At 39.8% G+C, this 17,029-nt stretch overlaps 2 protein-coding genes across 2 annotated transcripts in view; both read left to right on the plus strand.

Moving 5' to 3' along the window:
- Window positions 1–133: 133 nt before the first annotated feature.
- Window positions 134–12,250, plus strand: LOC127437093 (lysoplasmalogenase-like protein TMEM86A). The gene is made up of 3 exons (XM_051691755.1): window positions 134–278; window positions 3,523–3,787; window positions 4,803–12,250. Exons 1-3 carry the CDS (start codon window positions 258–260, stop codon window positions 5,228–5,230), a joined length of 714 nt encoding a protein of 237 aa, XP_051547715.1. The 5' UTR covers window positions 134–257; the 3' UTR covers window positions 5,231–12,250.
- Window positions 12,251–16,839: 4,589 nt separating this feature from the next.
- The window catches only part of LOC127437090 (fatty acyl-CoA hydrolase precursor, medium chain-like), a 32,435-nt gene continuing 32,245 nt past the window's right edge, over window positions 16,840–17,029 (plus strand). The window contains exon 1 of the mRNA XM_051691744.1: window positions 16,840–17,003. Within this exon, the coding sequence (XP_051547704.1) occupies window positions 16,922–17,003 (82 nt within the window). The 5' untranslated portion in view covers window positions 16,840–16,921. The remainder of the gene's footprint in view (window positions 17,004–17,029) is intronic.

Here is a 17,029-nt window from a genome sequence, read left to right on the forward strand (position 1 = left end):
CATTTGCTGAGGCTCGTTGTAATATAAATACTGTCCCGCGTTCTGATAGGACGGGGCGTGTCGTTACGTCACAATATGTTGAAGCATAGGCTCCGCCCACACCACCGCAGATTTCTCTCCTCCCCTGATGATGGCCTGTCTCAACCACAAGACGAAAACAAATCTCACGTACAAAGGGACGTAAATACTGCCGCGTGCTGTTCTATCGACGGCTCATCTGGTCGTATTTCCTCTAACAAAGACAAACAGAAGACAAGATGGTTTCCCCTGTCACTGTGGTAAGTCGGTGGCCTTTCAATTAAATGTTTACATCAAAACATCCATAAAAATACAACAGAGATGATCACTTTATACACTGTAGATGTAATATTAGCTAAATTGTAATATGCATAGCGTATGGTTTCTTACGTTTATGAAGTGATAATCTCGATTATCGTTCATGCATCGTATGGATCAACTAACCATATATTCTAAGTTTATGTGTGATGAACAGATGTTAAATGTTGCCTATACATAGTCTTTACCCTGTTTTGCTGTTTAAAGCAACAATGTACACAACTGAATTCACGATATATGTTATATTGATACATTTTGAGCATGCATCCTTCAGTCTGGTATCTTGGGACTAACAATGAGCACGTGATCATGGACAGCATGTTCATGTTTACCTCTACTAACCATGTGCTTTGTGGTCATGAATTGTGCAGTTTATTGATCGATAATTCATATCGGATCTGTGCATGTGTAGAATATAGGCTGCAATGTTGGCTGTATTCTCAGTATTTATTTCCCCATTTTCTGTGCTTTCAACTGCTTTTCAAAGGGCTTATATGGAGCGGAAACACTCTTGGCAAACCTTTATTCCTCTTTCATTCAGTCACACGTATTATGGCATTGAGAGAGAGCCAAATATCCCTGTTCATGCAGTTTCTCTGCATCTCTTTTTCATTTCTAATGTCCTCAAATTTTGATGATGGGGAATTGTAACACATTAGCAATGGAGAGGAGATACAGCACTTCATACAGTGTTATTGTAGCATTCTTATGATTTTTTCTTTTCTTTTTAATACATAATGTCCAACTTGTTAAATATATTTAATTTATTATAAATATATAAGACAGTTATAAGGGAGACCAAGAGTAGTGGTGCAAATTCTTGTTTTCTCTAGCTGTAGGTTTGGATGTTGGTTTCAAACTCCCAGTTCTACTATGAATTACATAGTTAAAATGTGATTACTAAAACCATGGTACATTTTGTGGTTACTAAGGTTTTACTACAAATACCATATTTACTGTTTTTAATTTTCACAAGGAATGGATAAAGATATTGTGAGTGAATCCAAAATAATTGTGAGGGAATGCAAACTATTGTGAAACTTTTTGTGAAAGAAAGCTACTTCGTAGTTTTATGATTTATAATTGTTTTACTGCTTAAATTGTGCTGAAAAGACATTAAAAAGATTATAAATTAGGTAAGGTTCCTATTGTGACAACTTACCCCATTTTGTGGTAGGGGAAATAACACTGAAAATGCTTAATAGCTTTTTTTTGTGTGTGTGTGTAGCCCAGGACATATTGACTAGAGTAAAAATTGTGATAATTAGCCCCAGTTTCCCCTATTAATTCAATTATCTGTATATTCTGAATTGTTATACCAAATTTTCAATAAATCTATGGAATTTTATGTTTGGATAACATGACATAACATCGTTATGGCCCTATTTTAAGTTAATTTGTCTTTTACTGGACACATCTTTCCAAAGCGACTTAATGTACAATTATTGAAGGGACAGTTCCCCTAGCACAATGGTGATAGTTAATAGATAACCCTTTCACAACAACAAACTGTCATTCACCCCCCATTTTCACTACATCTCCTTGCATCAACCGAAGGAGTCATATGCACTTGTTTCAAAGTGTCTCTGTATTTCAGCGTGACCTTTCTCAGACTGCAGGGGTACACCAGAATCTGATTAAAGTTTACACTTGCTAACAATAGATTTTTCCACTTCCCCCACAGTCAAAGAATCAAACTGTAAATTCCAAGAATAATCCAAGACCAACTGGCATAGACTAAGAAGAGTATCAGGACCTAAACAAGAGAAATTACTATTTAAGTCGGGCTCTTTTGACTTAGTCCAGTAAGCATTAACACCCTAGCAACCACAGAGCAACATCCTAACAACCACTCACAACACCCTAGAAACTGCATAGCAACATGCTAAAATCCATTTTGAACAGCCTCATATAGCAACGCATGAAACAACACTCAAAACACCCTAGCAACTGCATAGCAACGTGCTAACAACCATTTAGAGCACCCTAGCAACCGCATAGCAATGCTTTGAAAACCACTTAGAACCCTTAACACTCAGGCATATTTAGGGAGTAGAAGATCATAGAGATCATGGGCTCTTTTGTTTTTTTTTTGTTTTGTTTTTTTGGATTTTTCCCCTTTTTCTCCCAATTTGGAATGCCCAATTCCCAATGTGCTTCCAAGTCCTCGTGGTCGCGTAGTGATTCGCCTCAGTCCGGGTGGCGGAGGAAGAATCCCAGTTGCCTCCCTGTCTGAGACCATCAACCTGCACATCTTATCATGTGACTTGTTGAGCGCGTTGCCACAGAGACATAGCGCGTGTGGAGGCTTCAAGCATTCACTCTGGCAAACGTGACCCAACTCACCACGCGCCCCACCGAGAATGAACCACATTATGGTGACCACAAGGAGTTTACCCCATGTGACTCTACCCTCCCTAGCAACCAGGCCAATTTGGTTGCTTAGGAGACCTGGCTGGAGTCACTCAGCACGCCCTGGGATTCGAACTAGCGAGCTAGCGAACTCCAGGGGTGGTAGCCAGCGTATTTGACCACTGAGCTACCCAGGCCCCCAGGTGTGGGCTCTTTTGACTTGACCCAGTAGTAATACACTAGAAACCACCAGAATACTCTAGCAACCTCATAGCAGTACCCTAGCAACCACCCAGAACACCCTAGCAACCACACAGCAACAAGCTGAGAACCACTCACCACACTCACAACACCTTACACTTAGAACCATATCTGTAGGCCAGAATATCATAGAGACTTGCAGGTGAGCTCTTTTGACTTGGGCAGCAACACCCTAGCAACTGCATAGCAGCAACTTAGATATCAGCCAAAACACCCTAGACAACCCACAACATCCTATCGTCATGGTCGCAATATTTACACAGACCATTTTCTTAAAAAAAAAAAAATCTAGTTCTACATAGAACAGTTAGAAAGAAATTTGTTTACAAGAATTTAGAAGAAATATGACTCCTCTTTGAAAACTTCCTTATATGATTACACATGAGGTAATGGCCTGAAGGTGTCCTCATACTTTTGACAGTTTAGTGTATCTCACACTCACCTTGCTGGAAACATGGATCACATTTCAACTACTTTGACACTTAAGAGTTTCATAAGTATTTCTATCACCTCCTGAAATTATGGTGTGTGCTTTCCTGATAATAAAACTAAAATCCCTCTTTTGATCAACAGGTCAAGAGCGAGGGTCCAAAGCTTGTGCCATTCTTCAAAGCCACTTGTGTCTACTTCGTTTTGTGGCTGCCCACCTCGAGCCCGTCCTGGTTCAGTGCCCTTATCAAATGCCTGCCCATCTTCTGTCTCTGGGTTTTTCTGCTAGCGCATGGCATCAGCTTTTTAGGTGCCCACTCCAGTGCCAGGAAAATCCTGGCAGGACTTATTTTTTCAGCTTTGGGTGATGCATTTCTCATCTGGCAAGAGCAAGGCTACTTTTGTCATGGTGAGTTCATTCATTTGTGTTGCTCTGGTTTGATTAGAATAGAATTAAGAACTTAATTTCTTGATTAATAAATTATTTGGAAGGTAAAGCAGGTCAAGAAAGGCAAACTATGGAACTCAAATAATACTTTTAACATCCTTTCGTTTGACTTTAATTGCACTTGCAAAAGCTGATTTCAGAAGTTCATGCCAATTATTTGAAAGCTGTATGTGTGATTTCTCAGTTAAAGGAATAATTCACACAAAATTAACCCAATATTCACCCTCTCTCTTTTCCTTATAATGAAAGCAACAATTGCACCAGATTTTAATGCAAGATTGGGGAAGGGAAGATTTTCAGCGAAAACTGACTTAAATTTGGGTCCATTTCTTGCACAAAGCTATCATATGACATCAGAAGACTTCGAATGAAGCGCACAAGTCGTATGCTCTACTTTGGTACCAGTACTATGGTACATTAATGTAAAGTTGTTGTCCTTTTTGGAGTTTCACAACCAATGGTAACTATAAGCTTTTGTTGGATGAAAAATTATTGGCCTGGACATTTTGCCAAATATTTCCGTTTGTGATCCATGAAAAAACAAAACGAATATGGGTTTGAAACAATATGAAAGTGAGTAAATTATGACATAATTTTCCTTTTCGGGTGAATTGTTCCTTTAAATTTGATATCTCTTGCTCCATGCAACATGGTTTATGGTTCAACCCTGAGCTCCCATGCCTGATTGAACAGCTCTTGTTCTGAAAAAGTAGTGTAGAGGTTGAATGAGGCTTTTCAGGACAGGGTTGAGGGTAGGAACAAAATATTCTGCCTGAAGATCCCCATGGGAACCAGGGAGATATTCAAAAGTTAAAAGTTTTCCACAACCTATTGGAACAAACATCACTGTTATGGTACCAACACAGAAATGTTTCCTAGTATATTCTGTACAAAGGCTATTAATACTTGAGATTAATTGTCTGTTGATGTTTTTAATTTCAAATTCTCATGATTATTGTGTATTTGCTGTTATCAGGGCTGCTAATGTTTGCCATCACACACATTCTCTACTCTTCGGCTTTTGGGATGAAGCCCCTCAACTTGAGAGCAGGTTTGGTCATTGCTGTCGCTTCAGGCCTCAGCTACACCCTTCTTTACCCCTACCTCTCTGGTCCCTTCACCTACCTGGTGGCCGTTTACATCGCTCTCATCGGGTTCATGGGTTGGAGGGCCATTGCTGGTGTCCAGGTGGCCAATTACCTCTGGACCTGGACGAAACTGTCTGCCTGTCTTGGAGCTGTCCTCTTCATGGTGTCTGACCTCACCATTGCCGTCAACAAGTTCTGCTTCCCTGTGCCCCACTCCCGAGCCATCATAATGGCCACCTACTACGCGGCACAGATGTTGATTGCGCTGTCAGCTGTGGAATGCCAAGATGCCGATGTGTCTTGGAAAAGAGCCTGAGCAATTGCACCTTAACCAACCTTCCCCCATTGATGTACCGTTGACAGCAGCTGCAAAGGTTCAGATCCCACTTCCTGAAACCCCTGGTCCATCTGCAGTTCCCCCTGTCTGATCATGACTGAGATATATTGGGTATAGTTGAGGATCCACCCATTTAAGATGGTGTAAGATCACTCTGATTGGTCACACAAGGTTGGACAGTCCTGGTCATTAACATCTTTGCTCAGTCAGGCCTTATCCCATAATTCCTCAGTGTTAGTATATCACTTTTGTTTCTAAGTTTCCTCTTGTAGTATACTACATGGCCAAAAGTATGTGGACACCAGAACACCACACCCATTTGTCCTAGATGAACATTTAATTTCAAAACCATTGGCTTTAATAGGGAGTTGGTCCTCTATTTGCAACTGTAACAGCTTCCACTCTTCTGGGAAGGGTTTCTACTTGATGTTGGAACATGGCTGTTTGGATTTGCTCCCATTCAGACACAAGAGCATCAGGGAGGTCAAGCACTGATGTTGGGCGATTGGATCTGGCATACAATCAACGTTTCAATTAATTTCAGCGGTATTTAATTGGGTTCAGGTCTGGTCTTTGCGCACACCAGTCAAGTTCATCCGCACCAGACTCTCTAGACCAGTGGTTCCCAACCCTGTTCCTGGAGGCCCCCCAACACTGCACATTTTGTATATCTCCATTTTCTGACACACCCAGTTCAGGTCTTGGAGTCTCCACTAATGAGCTGATGAGTTGAATAAGGTGTGATTGATTAGGGAGATATCCAAAATGTGTAGTGTTGGGGAGCCTCCAGGTAGAGGTTTAGGATCCACTGCTCGAAACCATTTTACTGGTCCTATGACAGCTCTTTGGTATGGCCCATTCTGTTGAAAATGTTTGTCACAGGTGATTGCATGGCTGTATGCTTGATTTTATGCACCTGTTAGTAATGGTGTTGCTGAAATAGCCAAACCCATTAATCAGAATAGCATGTCCACATAATTTTGGCGATATAGTGTCATTATCATTGTGGTATTGAGAAAGGAAAGAAAGAGAAGTGTTTGTTGTAACACTGTTACAATGCTTTATAATTGAAATTCTGGTTTAGAGAGAAAATTTTCCCTAACCCTGGTCCTGTCTAGAAGGGAACCATTGGGGCAAGTAAAAGTCTCGCAAGAGTCACATGCAACATTAATACTTGGGGTTTATTGTGTTTTTTGGACAAATCCTACCACAGAAATCCTTGACTTGCCCTTACCCCTAACCTTAACCCTAACCTTAGTAACAGCATATGCAAATCTTGCACGACTGTACCAGCCTGATGGTTCCCTTCTAGACATGACCCCCAGCCCTTCCCAAAGAAGCAGGTCAGGAACCTTTCGGGCCTGCAGAATAGACCAGCAAACAATATAAGGTGGTTCAAATTTTTCTTAGGGGGCTGGTTTCCCCATCTCACTTTATATTTACCAGACGTATTCAGAGAGCAGCATGACAACCATTTCATACGAAAGCTGATATTTTAGTGTACTTAGTGCTGCTGTACTGAAAATCAATGGACAGGACTTTGTTGTAGTATTGTGTGTATACCTTGATGTTTATCCTGTGTCATTGACACATTTCATAGTGTTGATTTAATTTTGTTTCATAACGCTGAGTTCATACACAAACATCTATGCCTCCATACACTCTCATGTGCTGGAGACGTTGTCTTGCTTGAAATATCCATTACGCCTAATTGAATGCATGCAGTGGTGGAGCTGTCTCTAGAGTAGTTAAAGCCCAAATGTTTTGTTAAGATGTGATACATGACCAAAACTGATATGAAAACAAGTCAAAACCCTTGTGAAAGGGAGGGAGGTCACTATCTCGGAGGCAATTCAACAACAGTGTCTGTTATCTTTTTCTTATGTTTCTGCCCAGCCAACAGCACTGCTCAGTACATCTACCACAAGGAAACAGCAAAGAAGTACTAGTTGTACTGTTTATTTTGTATGTACAGTGCCAGATATTGTTTTTAAAGAGGGTGTAATGTAAGCTTCCAACTACTTTCATTTCTGTTGCCAGTGAGAAATGTCTTACTCAAGGGAAAGTCCCATGATGGGCGAATTAACATCTGCGTTAATCCTGATCTTTGGATTAGCTGGTATTATTTTTTAACTAGAGAGAAAAGCTAGTGCAGTTTTTTGTGTTTTTTTTTTTTGTTTCACATTCCTTTATCATCACATTAACATCTATTCCTTCATCTGAAAACGTGTGTACATTTCACAGCATTTTCTGTGAAGATTTCTCACCTTGTAAATATTTTACAGTACAGCATTCCTCTCTCTCATTTGGTAATGTGTTTTACAAGCCGGATTGTGTATTTTGGTGAAACTTACGAAAGCATGTCCAGGTCATATTTCACACCAAAATCAAAAGATAAACATAAGAAATTACACCATTATTTTCCATAAATCTCAATAAGGGATCATCACCTGATCTTTGACTGATACTGAATGAGGGAAAAAATTTGCCACAATGGAATGTTCTGCCAGGTCTGATATGTACTCAGCTGCTATGCCCTTAGGTGTGAGTGGAAATGAGTTTCAAATGCAAACACAGCCAGACGTTCGAGAGTGGGCATTCGTTGAAGTGATACGCTGCCCACCACCTGGCCGTGGCATGCGGGAAAGTAGTGTTCGTGGCTGAGTTGGCGACACATCGAACAAGTGTGTCATTTTAATGGACATTAGTAAGGATAGATAACATATTTGCTGAGAATGAAAATAGGCAATGAGGGATAGAAGTTCTATCCATTCAATGGGCCTTATGAGACATAGAATGAAGTTTCTATGTAAATGTTCGTAAAACCATTCTTATGTAAAATTGAAGGACAGATTACGGTCCTGCAAGGTTCCGGGGCTCCGGCCTCTCTGGATATCCCCTCTTATCACAATTCAAAGATAAAATATTCAATTAATGTGTAATTCCTTTTCAAATATGAGAAATAGTCACAATTGCAAGATATGAAGTTAAGGTATATCTTTAAAGGTATATAAAGTTACGGTTAAAGTCTATTGTGTCCGCTGTACCGTTGAGCACATAATTGCCACTGTCGCTGTCATCACGCACACACTTAGCTCAAGCACTGAGCACTCGAAAAACAGCACAGCTATTTTAGTACATTTGCTTAATGCCAAGTTTCATAGGTTCCCTTTTCAGGGGTCACACTGTCAGCAAAACATTTCAGCTTTGTCAAAAGAGCATTCGTGATTTGCAAGGTCATCACAACAGTATGTCTTTTCAAAGTCATTAGCCCCTTTCACACATGCAACCTGGTAAATTGCTGTAAAACTGTTTGATTACCTTTACTGGTAAAGGCACCACATCTGCTATTCACGCATGCAACAATTTCTGTCTTTTTTTCTGTTTTGTGCCCATTCACACATCCGCAACAAAATGCCATTAAACTCTGAGATGTAGTTAGTTATTTTATCAGTCGAAAAATTTCTTCATCCACTTGTGAGTTGGAGGAGGGTGGCTTTAAAAGGTTTTCTCCACTTTGAACACTTGAAATCTCCATTTCTTTGTGGTCCAGGGTCATGGCTGCACATGGTCGATTTCCATTGGCTGCTCACCGTATGGCTTCATATTTGAGTTGCGGAACATCATACAATACAAGATTTCCTCTTTTTTTTAATATATATATATATATATATCCTCCAACTTGATGGAACAATTTCACCATCTGTCCAATTTGATGGAAGTTTTTGACTCAAGTGTAACGAAATCATCTCCGTTTTACGTCAGCGCGTCCTGACCGTGTACGTGCTCAAACTTTTTATCTTACGACTCTGTTCACACATGGCATCAAAACTGAACTTTTCAGGTAATGTTACAACTTCTCATTCAGGGAAATAGCCAGTGCTAAATTTACCAGTATCTTCGAACGGGTCGTGTTCACACATGAACTATTAAGCGACCATTGTGCTACAAATCGGTAAAGTGTTGTGAAGGTCTGGGGGGATGACAAAGCGTTTTTAGCAAAATATAAGGGAAGTCATAGTTGCTTCTTGCATTGTCTTATTTTTTTTTTTATTGCTTCAGAAGTTATGATTGGGCAGATGAATCTCACGAAAACATATCCAGGTTGCATTTCATTCCAAAATCAATAGAATTTTTTATTTATTTAATTTTTTCAAGGAAATACAGCCTACTTTTAGGATCATCAATGTTTTTTGCAGTGAGTTTTTTTTTTATTTTTTATTTTTTTTTTTAATTCTCAGTGGTGGGACAAGTTAAAATAAATGTTTGTGGTAATCAACATTATGCTACAAATGCTGTCAATTGAGCTTAACTTGCATCGAACCCGGAACATTTATTTAAAGTAATGAGAATTAGGGTTAAAAATGTGCTTAGTTGTCATTAAAAATGTCACAGTGCAAAAAAATATCAATGGACCTAAAATAGGCTTAATTTTCTTTAAGCAAAATACAATTTCTTATTTTTGTTTTTTGGGGGGTAAAGCATAACCTGGACATGCATGTAATTGACAGGTTTTGTGAGATTCAGCATATAGTACAACCGTCACAATGTTGTTCCTCCTATTCTGTGCTTAACATTTATTTTCTTCTTTGTTCACAACCTGCTGTCACCTTCCAGATGGTTGGAATTCGACACAATTATACACAACCTCCCTATGTTTCCTCCTTTTTTGTGTAAACGCAAACGCCAAAGAGGAGAACCGGTGCCTTCTGTGTCCATCACAGAAATAGGTCCTGACACTCTGTGGTCATTAAAAATCCTAGAGCACTTCTTGTAAAGAGTAGGCGTGTAACCCCGGTGTCCTGGCTAAATTCCCCCCATTGGCCCTTCTCAATCATGGCCTCCTAATAATCCCCATCCACTAATTGGCTCTATAACTCTATACCTATAACTCCTCCTCTCCACCAATAGCTGATGTGTGGTGAGCGTACTGGCGGTCATGCCGACACATCATCCAGGTGATGCTGCACACTGGTGGTGGTTGAGAAGAGTACTCTGTTCACTGTGTAAAGCACTTTGAGTGTAGTGTTAGAAAAGCCCTATATAAATGTAACATTCATTCATTCATTCATTCAAATACTGTCTTTTGAGAAGTTTCCATCTGGCTTTGCTTGAGCTGGTGACCTTATTCAGATGGCAATGTGTGTAATTGTTTCAGGCAGTTGATGCTTTTGTGTTGTGTCATGTGATATGAAACAGAATGCTGGGAGTTCTGTGGGGTCTGTATTGATGACCATGTTTAGGTATAGCTGTCCCAGGAATAATCCACTTGGTTTAAAGCACACTGTTGAGGGATGTAGGTATGTGCACTTTTCCATTTTATCTCTATGTTCCTTTTCTTATACTGTCTCTTTGAGCTTTGGCTCAAAACCTACTCCATGTAAGGACGTGAATTTGCAGAAAGCTTGATTTTATGCATTGTTCCGTTCTAACATGGCTGAAAGTCATTACACAGTGCAAGTATGCATTGCATTCTCGGCATTGCCGCTAAAGGTGCTATAGTGGGCATTTGTCGTCTTCTACAGTTTTCGCTAACTTTAACAAAAACAAGTAAGTTAAAGTTAGTTAGACTGTGAATACATTTAAAGCAAGTTTATTTACCTGAATAATAACACTTCTGTTTATTGGCACAGACATTTGAAGGTAACTATCGCCTCCTTGTAGCGGTTTTTTACCACTAGAGCAAAGCAAGATCTCATGTTAAGTATACAAAAAGACTGCTCGTATTGGCCAAGCATTAGCATCTGCATATCTGCGTAGAGTATGTTTCCGGCCTTACAGTGGTGTGCAATACATTTTAGCACCCTGTGAATGAAGTTCTCAAAGATGAAGAATTTGAGTTGTACTTCTGTCCTCTTGCATCACAAGATGCAGATCCTCATCAGGTTTTGGAATGGAGCTATGGAACATCACCTAGAGAGTGGAAGATTTAAGTGTTCAGACATGAGATTTTGAAATACTGCATAAAAGACACACTTGGTTGAATATTAGTGATGCTTTTCACAAATCATTCATTTCCTTTCTATTTTGTTCTTTTTGTTGTTGTTGATGTTTTTTAAATACACCTTCTTAAATGATCTCTGCTGCGAACATTGTGTGCAATCACAAATTTACCAAGCTTGGTACATATTATTCTGTATCACCTCTGCCTTTAAGAGAAAATCGAAGGGTAGCTGCTGTTTCTAACTAACATTGAATATGATAATAAGCCTATAATCTAAATTGGTTCCAACTTATACGAATGTCTTATAAAATACAGATGTATTAACACAATATTTACTAAAAATGACTGTAATACCTTCCAATACTAATATCATATATTGCAGTTATATTAATGTATAATTGTTATAATGCAATTTATAACACACTATAGTAAGAACAAAGCATCTAAGGTGGACCAATACTGACATCTTTGCTATAGATATCTAGGAAAACAAATATATATCTATAACATTTGTTATATTAGGCAGTGACAACACTTTGTTAGTGAAAGCTGTGCAGTTGTGATTACAATCTAAAAAAAAAAAAAAAAAAAAAAAAAGCTCTTAAGGTGGTTTTATGGTCTGTGAACATTATTACTAAATAGGGGAAGCTCTTATTTTAGAGTACCACTCTCTCCCTTTCTCATGCTATATTTACAGTATAGTATACAGTTGACCCTTTAACATTGTGAAGTTATTATTATGTTGTGAATGAATGCTGTTAGTAGTTATGAGGTCGATTAAATTTTTTGCCTTATTGTTATAAATGTCCTGTTGTTTAATTCTTTGTTATTGTTGTTAATGGATGGTAGTGCTCATTTATTGTAGTGATACTGCTATGAATGTGATCCAATCCAAGTGAGAAATAAATGCAACTGCAATGCAATTGAAAACCTTTTTCTTTTTTACTTTTATCACGTTTGTCTCATTATTATTGAAAGTGACATTAAACTGTTGAACCTGAGGGTAATGTATCCTTAAACGGACATTTTGCAAATAATAAAAAATTCTGTCATTCTTCTTCTACCCACCCTCATGTCATTCCAAATTTTTATAACATTTTCAATTTGTTCTTTCAAATTAGTTTTGTTTTTGTTTGTTTTCACTCATGACTATTAGCTTTAGTTGAGTTTTCTCAGTGGTTTCTAGTTTCAGTTTGAAATTCATATGGATTTCTTTCTTCTGTGGAACACAAAACTTTTATGGTGCTTTTTGGAGCTTGGCAAACCCAGTCCCCACCCGTTATCATTGTATGGAAAAGAGCAGCTTAGACATTCTGCCAAATACCTTCTTTTGTGTTCCACAAAAGAATGAAAATAACAAAGGTTTGAAACCACATGAAGAATTTTCATTTTTGGCTGAACTTTAACTGTTAGTTAAATGAGTGACTTCAGAGATAAGGCAGAGACACGGATCATGGGGTCGGTAATGGAAAGCCAGGCAGATCACTTTTCAACCAACATTCAAGGGTGAAAGTAACCAGACAAATCAGTCAGTCAGATGCCATATGGGTTGTACTGAATTACATACACTTTTACTATTGTGAAAACCCACCTTGAGGAATTAGTTATAGAGATAGCTAGTCAAGTTCTATCCTTTAAGCAATTTGTTATATGTAAACTAAATCTTTGTTATGTAAGGCTAAAAAGCCTAGAGTTTTCTGAGTCTGTTTTCTCATATCAAAAGATTTCAAAGGAAAGGTAAGCCACTGGTGGACACTCAAACTAGGACAGAACGTTCGGTCCTCTGTTTTGAGGTACGACTTGTGTGTGCAACATAAAGATTTGGATTTCCTGTGTGGAAACACTGCTTTAAAGACAAGAGGTGCATTTGAGAAGACTTGCTCAGGTTAGCTGCAAGTGAACTGCATTCTGATGAGACGTCTTGTGCTGCGCCTGACGTTTGCGGAATATGAATGTCAAGTGCTCCAAAAGATAAAGCCGCCCAGTGGCCATAGAGAATATTGCCATTTAAAATGGGCAGCACGAACATGTGCCATAAAATTTGTGTCTCGTTCCTCCAACAATAATTACAAAGTCTTGTTTTCACCTTGTTCGGTTAGTTCTTTAACAGACCAATAACCTTTTAGACTTATTTCTAAACTGCTTCACGTCATGTAAATGCAGTTTAGAAAATGTTTTCAACTTACCATTACCTCAGTCATGCCTCAGGTTCCTACAAAACTTTCAGTTCCCACTCACCTGACAGATTGCAGTACAAACCAGAAAAGTAGATGATTGTCTTGGCTGCGATTATGGAAAATAATACACACGTTTTCTTGTGACAATAATGGTTAAGTCATGTGAACAAACCCTTTATTGACATTAATGATCTGTGAGGCTGTTTAACTTTCCTTAAAAAGCTCCTGAAGCAAGCATTAAACTAAGAAAATAATACCAGGTGGTACAGGTCACTAGGTATTTGATCAATGCTACCTTGACGTTGCCTCCAGTTCTCAATGACACATAAACTTAAACATGAATGAAACCGGTTAAATAAAACAAAACAACCTTAATATAGGCCTCTGTATTTTCTCAAAGGGTCAATGAGGGATATTGATCCAATTTCACACTTACTTTCCTTATATAATGTGTTTTAAAATGCTAAATGACTTTTTAAAAATAAAAATAAATAATAAGGCGAGAGAAAACAATACAAGAAATATAAGAAAATGTGTGCAAGTCATTCTATGTACATTACAAACCCATTTTAAGGGTGTACTGATATGGTACTGGTACAACTTCACTTTCTCCACCTTGTTATTGCTCGTTGTAATATCACCTTTTCCTCAACTCCACCTTGAACCACGACTTCTCACTGGTCAGAGCTGACTATGAAAATGGTCACCCTCACACAGGTTAGGTTTCGAGTTGGGGTTTGCGTTAAGTCTTGCGGTTAATAAAATGTAAAAGTGAATGCGCTACATCATTTACAACTAAAAATACAACCTGTGGATATTCCGCCCGGAAATTAGAGCTCTCATGAGTACATAGTTCAACAGCACTTCCAGCTTCGGCCACTAGGGGCAGTGATTTGAATTTCGGTAAACAGACTGATTTCTGCAGCAGAACTGTGGCCCTACTGTCACTGAATTATGTGCTGTAATGCCTTGCCAATTTAAACATTTAGATTTCTGTGATGTATTTAGCATTGTTTTTTGTGAATTCTTCAGATTTTAATGTCACCAAAGTAATATTATTTAGCTAGCGAAATTGCGATCCGGCGCAATAATGTGATATTTTGAATGTCAGGGTGAGTGCTTGTTGCTGCTGTTATGATGAGCCATATATAACTTACAAAATCACAGGACCTGCAGTGTCAGATGTCGCAATCAAGTTTTCAAATGAAATATGTTAAATGTTAAAAGAATCGTAAATATTTCTTATTCATTTGACACCGTAATGCTTCTTAGTTTTAAATTCTTCAAAATCCTTTTAAGTTTTCAATGTGGTCTCAGTGACAGGTTAGAGAAAGAGATCAACAAAATTACATTCATTTGTAAGGCTTAAAAAAAAAAAAAAAAAAAAGGATCCCCGAAGGGTAAAAACACACAAAGAGATTACATAAGGAAGCAAACAAGGAGGGTAACGAGGGAAGGCAGGTGTAACTGATGAACTGGTAACAAGGCAAAAGAGGGGGTGGGATTATCACTCAAGACAGTGCTGACACAGAGCACAAAAAAAAACAAAAAAAACAAAGCCATGTGCTCACACACAACAAAACAGGGTGTCAGGATCCAGCCACAAAAAACAAACAAACAAAAAAAATACATCCAAGAAAGATCCAGGAAAGGGACGGGGTCGGGCGGCCATGGGGTGACTCCAGGAAGGGGTCGGGATTGGGCTGCCAGTGAGGTGACTCCAGGAAGGGTGCGGGGTCCAGCGGTCGGGGAGATGGATCCAGGAAGGGAACGGAGGTCAGGTAGCCACAAGAAAAGGGACTGATTCGGTGACCGCAGGGGAAGGGACTAACTTGGTGGTGGCCATTGGGGAGAGGACAGGTTTTGTGGTCAGCTGCTGGGGAGAGGTCAGGAATGGTGGCGGGCACTGGCGAGAGGTCAGGAATGGTGATGGCTGTTGGGGAAGGGAAGGCCTCCTGGCGTTTAGCAGAGACAGGGCAGGTCTCTCCATGGGAGCTGCAGCGGACAGGTTGAGCAAGAAGTAGGGCAGCACTAGAGCGGTTACAAGGTCAAGAACGAGGTCGGAAAGCACCTCAGAGGGAAGAGGGCCAGGTGGGCCCACAACGGGAAGGGCCTCCGTGGTAAGTACGAGGTGAGAACTCTCCTACCCCTCTTCCTTCTCCTACAATGTCAAAATGAAGCAGAGGGCTCTAAGAAAGCTGCAGGGCATTAGAATGCCTCCAGGGGAGCTGCACCGCAGACTGAGGCTGGGCTGCGCTTACGGGTCATCGGATGACTGGGAATTTGGTTAGTTAAGGGTGGGAGGGTGGGACAGTCAACATGAGGTGTTTGCCCATGGAGGGGGGTTACTCACGGTGGAACACATAGTCCACGAATTCCCAGAAGGTAAGAATCCCCAGCCTTCCCATCTCCCATGTGCTGAGGGGCTCCTCGAGGCAGGTGTTGAAAATGTCCTTGAGAGCAGCATTGTTGAAGTCCAGCCCATCTGCCACGATCAGAAAGTCGCAGACTAAGTCCCTTACGTCTGCCTCCCCTTGATGGAGGGAATAAAGCAATCGAGCCAGGGGCGGAGCCAGGAGTTTTTCACAGGGGGGGCCGGGCAGTGTCCAGCGATCAGTCTGTGGTGGCACATCGTCGGAGGGGGGGGATGTGGTTGTTGGTGTAGAAAGACTAACTAAATTGTGCCCAAGACAAAAAAAGACCAAAATGGCAATTGCGAGTGGGGTGGCCAATGGGGCCAAGCTTCGGTCCATGCTGGTAACGGCCACCTGGCCACCCCAGCTCTGCCCCTGGATCGAGCTGGACGATGCGCTCTCTGACAGAGCCCCGGGGGTTAGGGTGACTTTGTGAACCCAACTGTGTGTGCAAATATATCATTTTAATTCTAAAACCTGTGTAATTTTATCTCTGTAAAGCATATTGTAAACAATGTTTCAAAAATAATAATACATGTATTATTATTATTATATACAATTTAGCAACAACACAAAAAGCCCCCTCCAAAAAAAAAAAAAAAAGAGTAAACTGCAGTTACACTGAAGATCAGTAGGGGGCAGCAAAGTCTGTAGTAATGAACATCTCTGAGCACAATTCAGCTGAACCTGGATTTCAACATCAATATACAGTACTCATTATTATTTGACACGTTTCTACAGGTTATAAACGCTTCAAGGAACGGCTGTAAGCAAAATTACCCACAAATAATGTATGCTGCATACAGGAAATTTGCATTCAATGCGAACAAACAAAAAACAGAGAAAACGTCACTGGTATTTTCTGTGTTTTTGTGTTTGGAAAGCAAGCCCAGAAGTTTCTTTAAAAGTTTTTTTTTTTTTTTTTCTTCTTCACATGTGCAAATATTGTCCTTTTCATTAGTATCCCCATTTGCGCTACGTTTGGCAAAGCATGATCACAAAGTATCTGGCAACCCCAGAAACAGAGGGGAAGTTCAAGGTTCTTTGAAACCTAGATTACATAACTCACTGAGCCTGCAAACATTTACGAACAAATACAGTTGAAAGCAGTGAACTCGCACTGTACACACACGGCATGGCAATGAGGATATCGGCCTTGCTTTTACCGTGCATCCTGACTGCAGTGACTTATCCAAGCACAGCAAATGCAAACGATGGTAAGTGACACTATAATGTCTGTTTT

Source organism: Myxocyprinus asiaticus, chromosome 48, assembly GCF_019703515.2.
Source record: "Myxocyprinus asiaticus isolate MX2 ecotype Aquarium Trade chromosome 48, UBuf_Myxa_2, whole genome shotgun sequence".
NCBI classification, from domain to species: domain Eukaryota; kingdom Metazoa; phylum Chordata; class Actinopteri; order Cypriniformes; family Catostomidae; genus Myxocyprinus; species Myxocyprinus asiaticus.

Coding starts and splice junctions, on each gene's coding strand:
- LOC127437093 (XM_051691755.1), top strand. CDS start 258: ATGGTTTCCCCTGTCACTGTG. Junction 279..3,522: donor TGGTTTCCCCTGTCACTGTG/GTAAGTCGGTGG, acceptor TTTGATCAACAG/GTCAAGAGCGAGGGTCCAAA. Junction 3,788..4,802: donor GCAAGGCTACTTTTGTCATG/GTGAGTTCATTC, acceptor TGCTGTTATCAG/GGCTGCTAATGTTTGCCATC.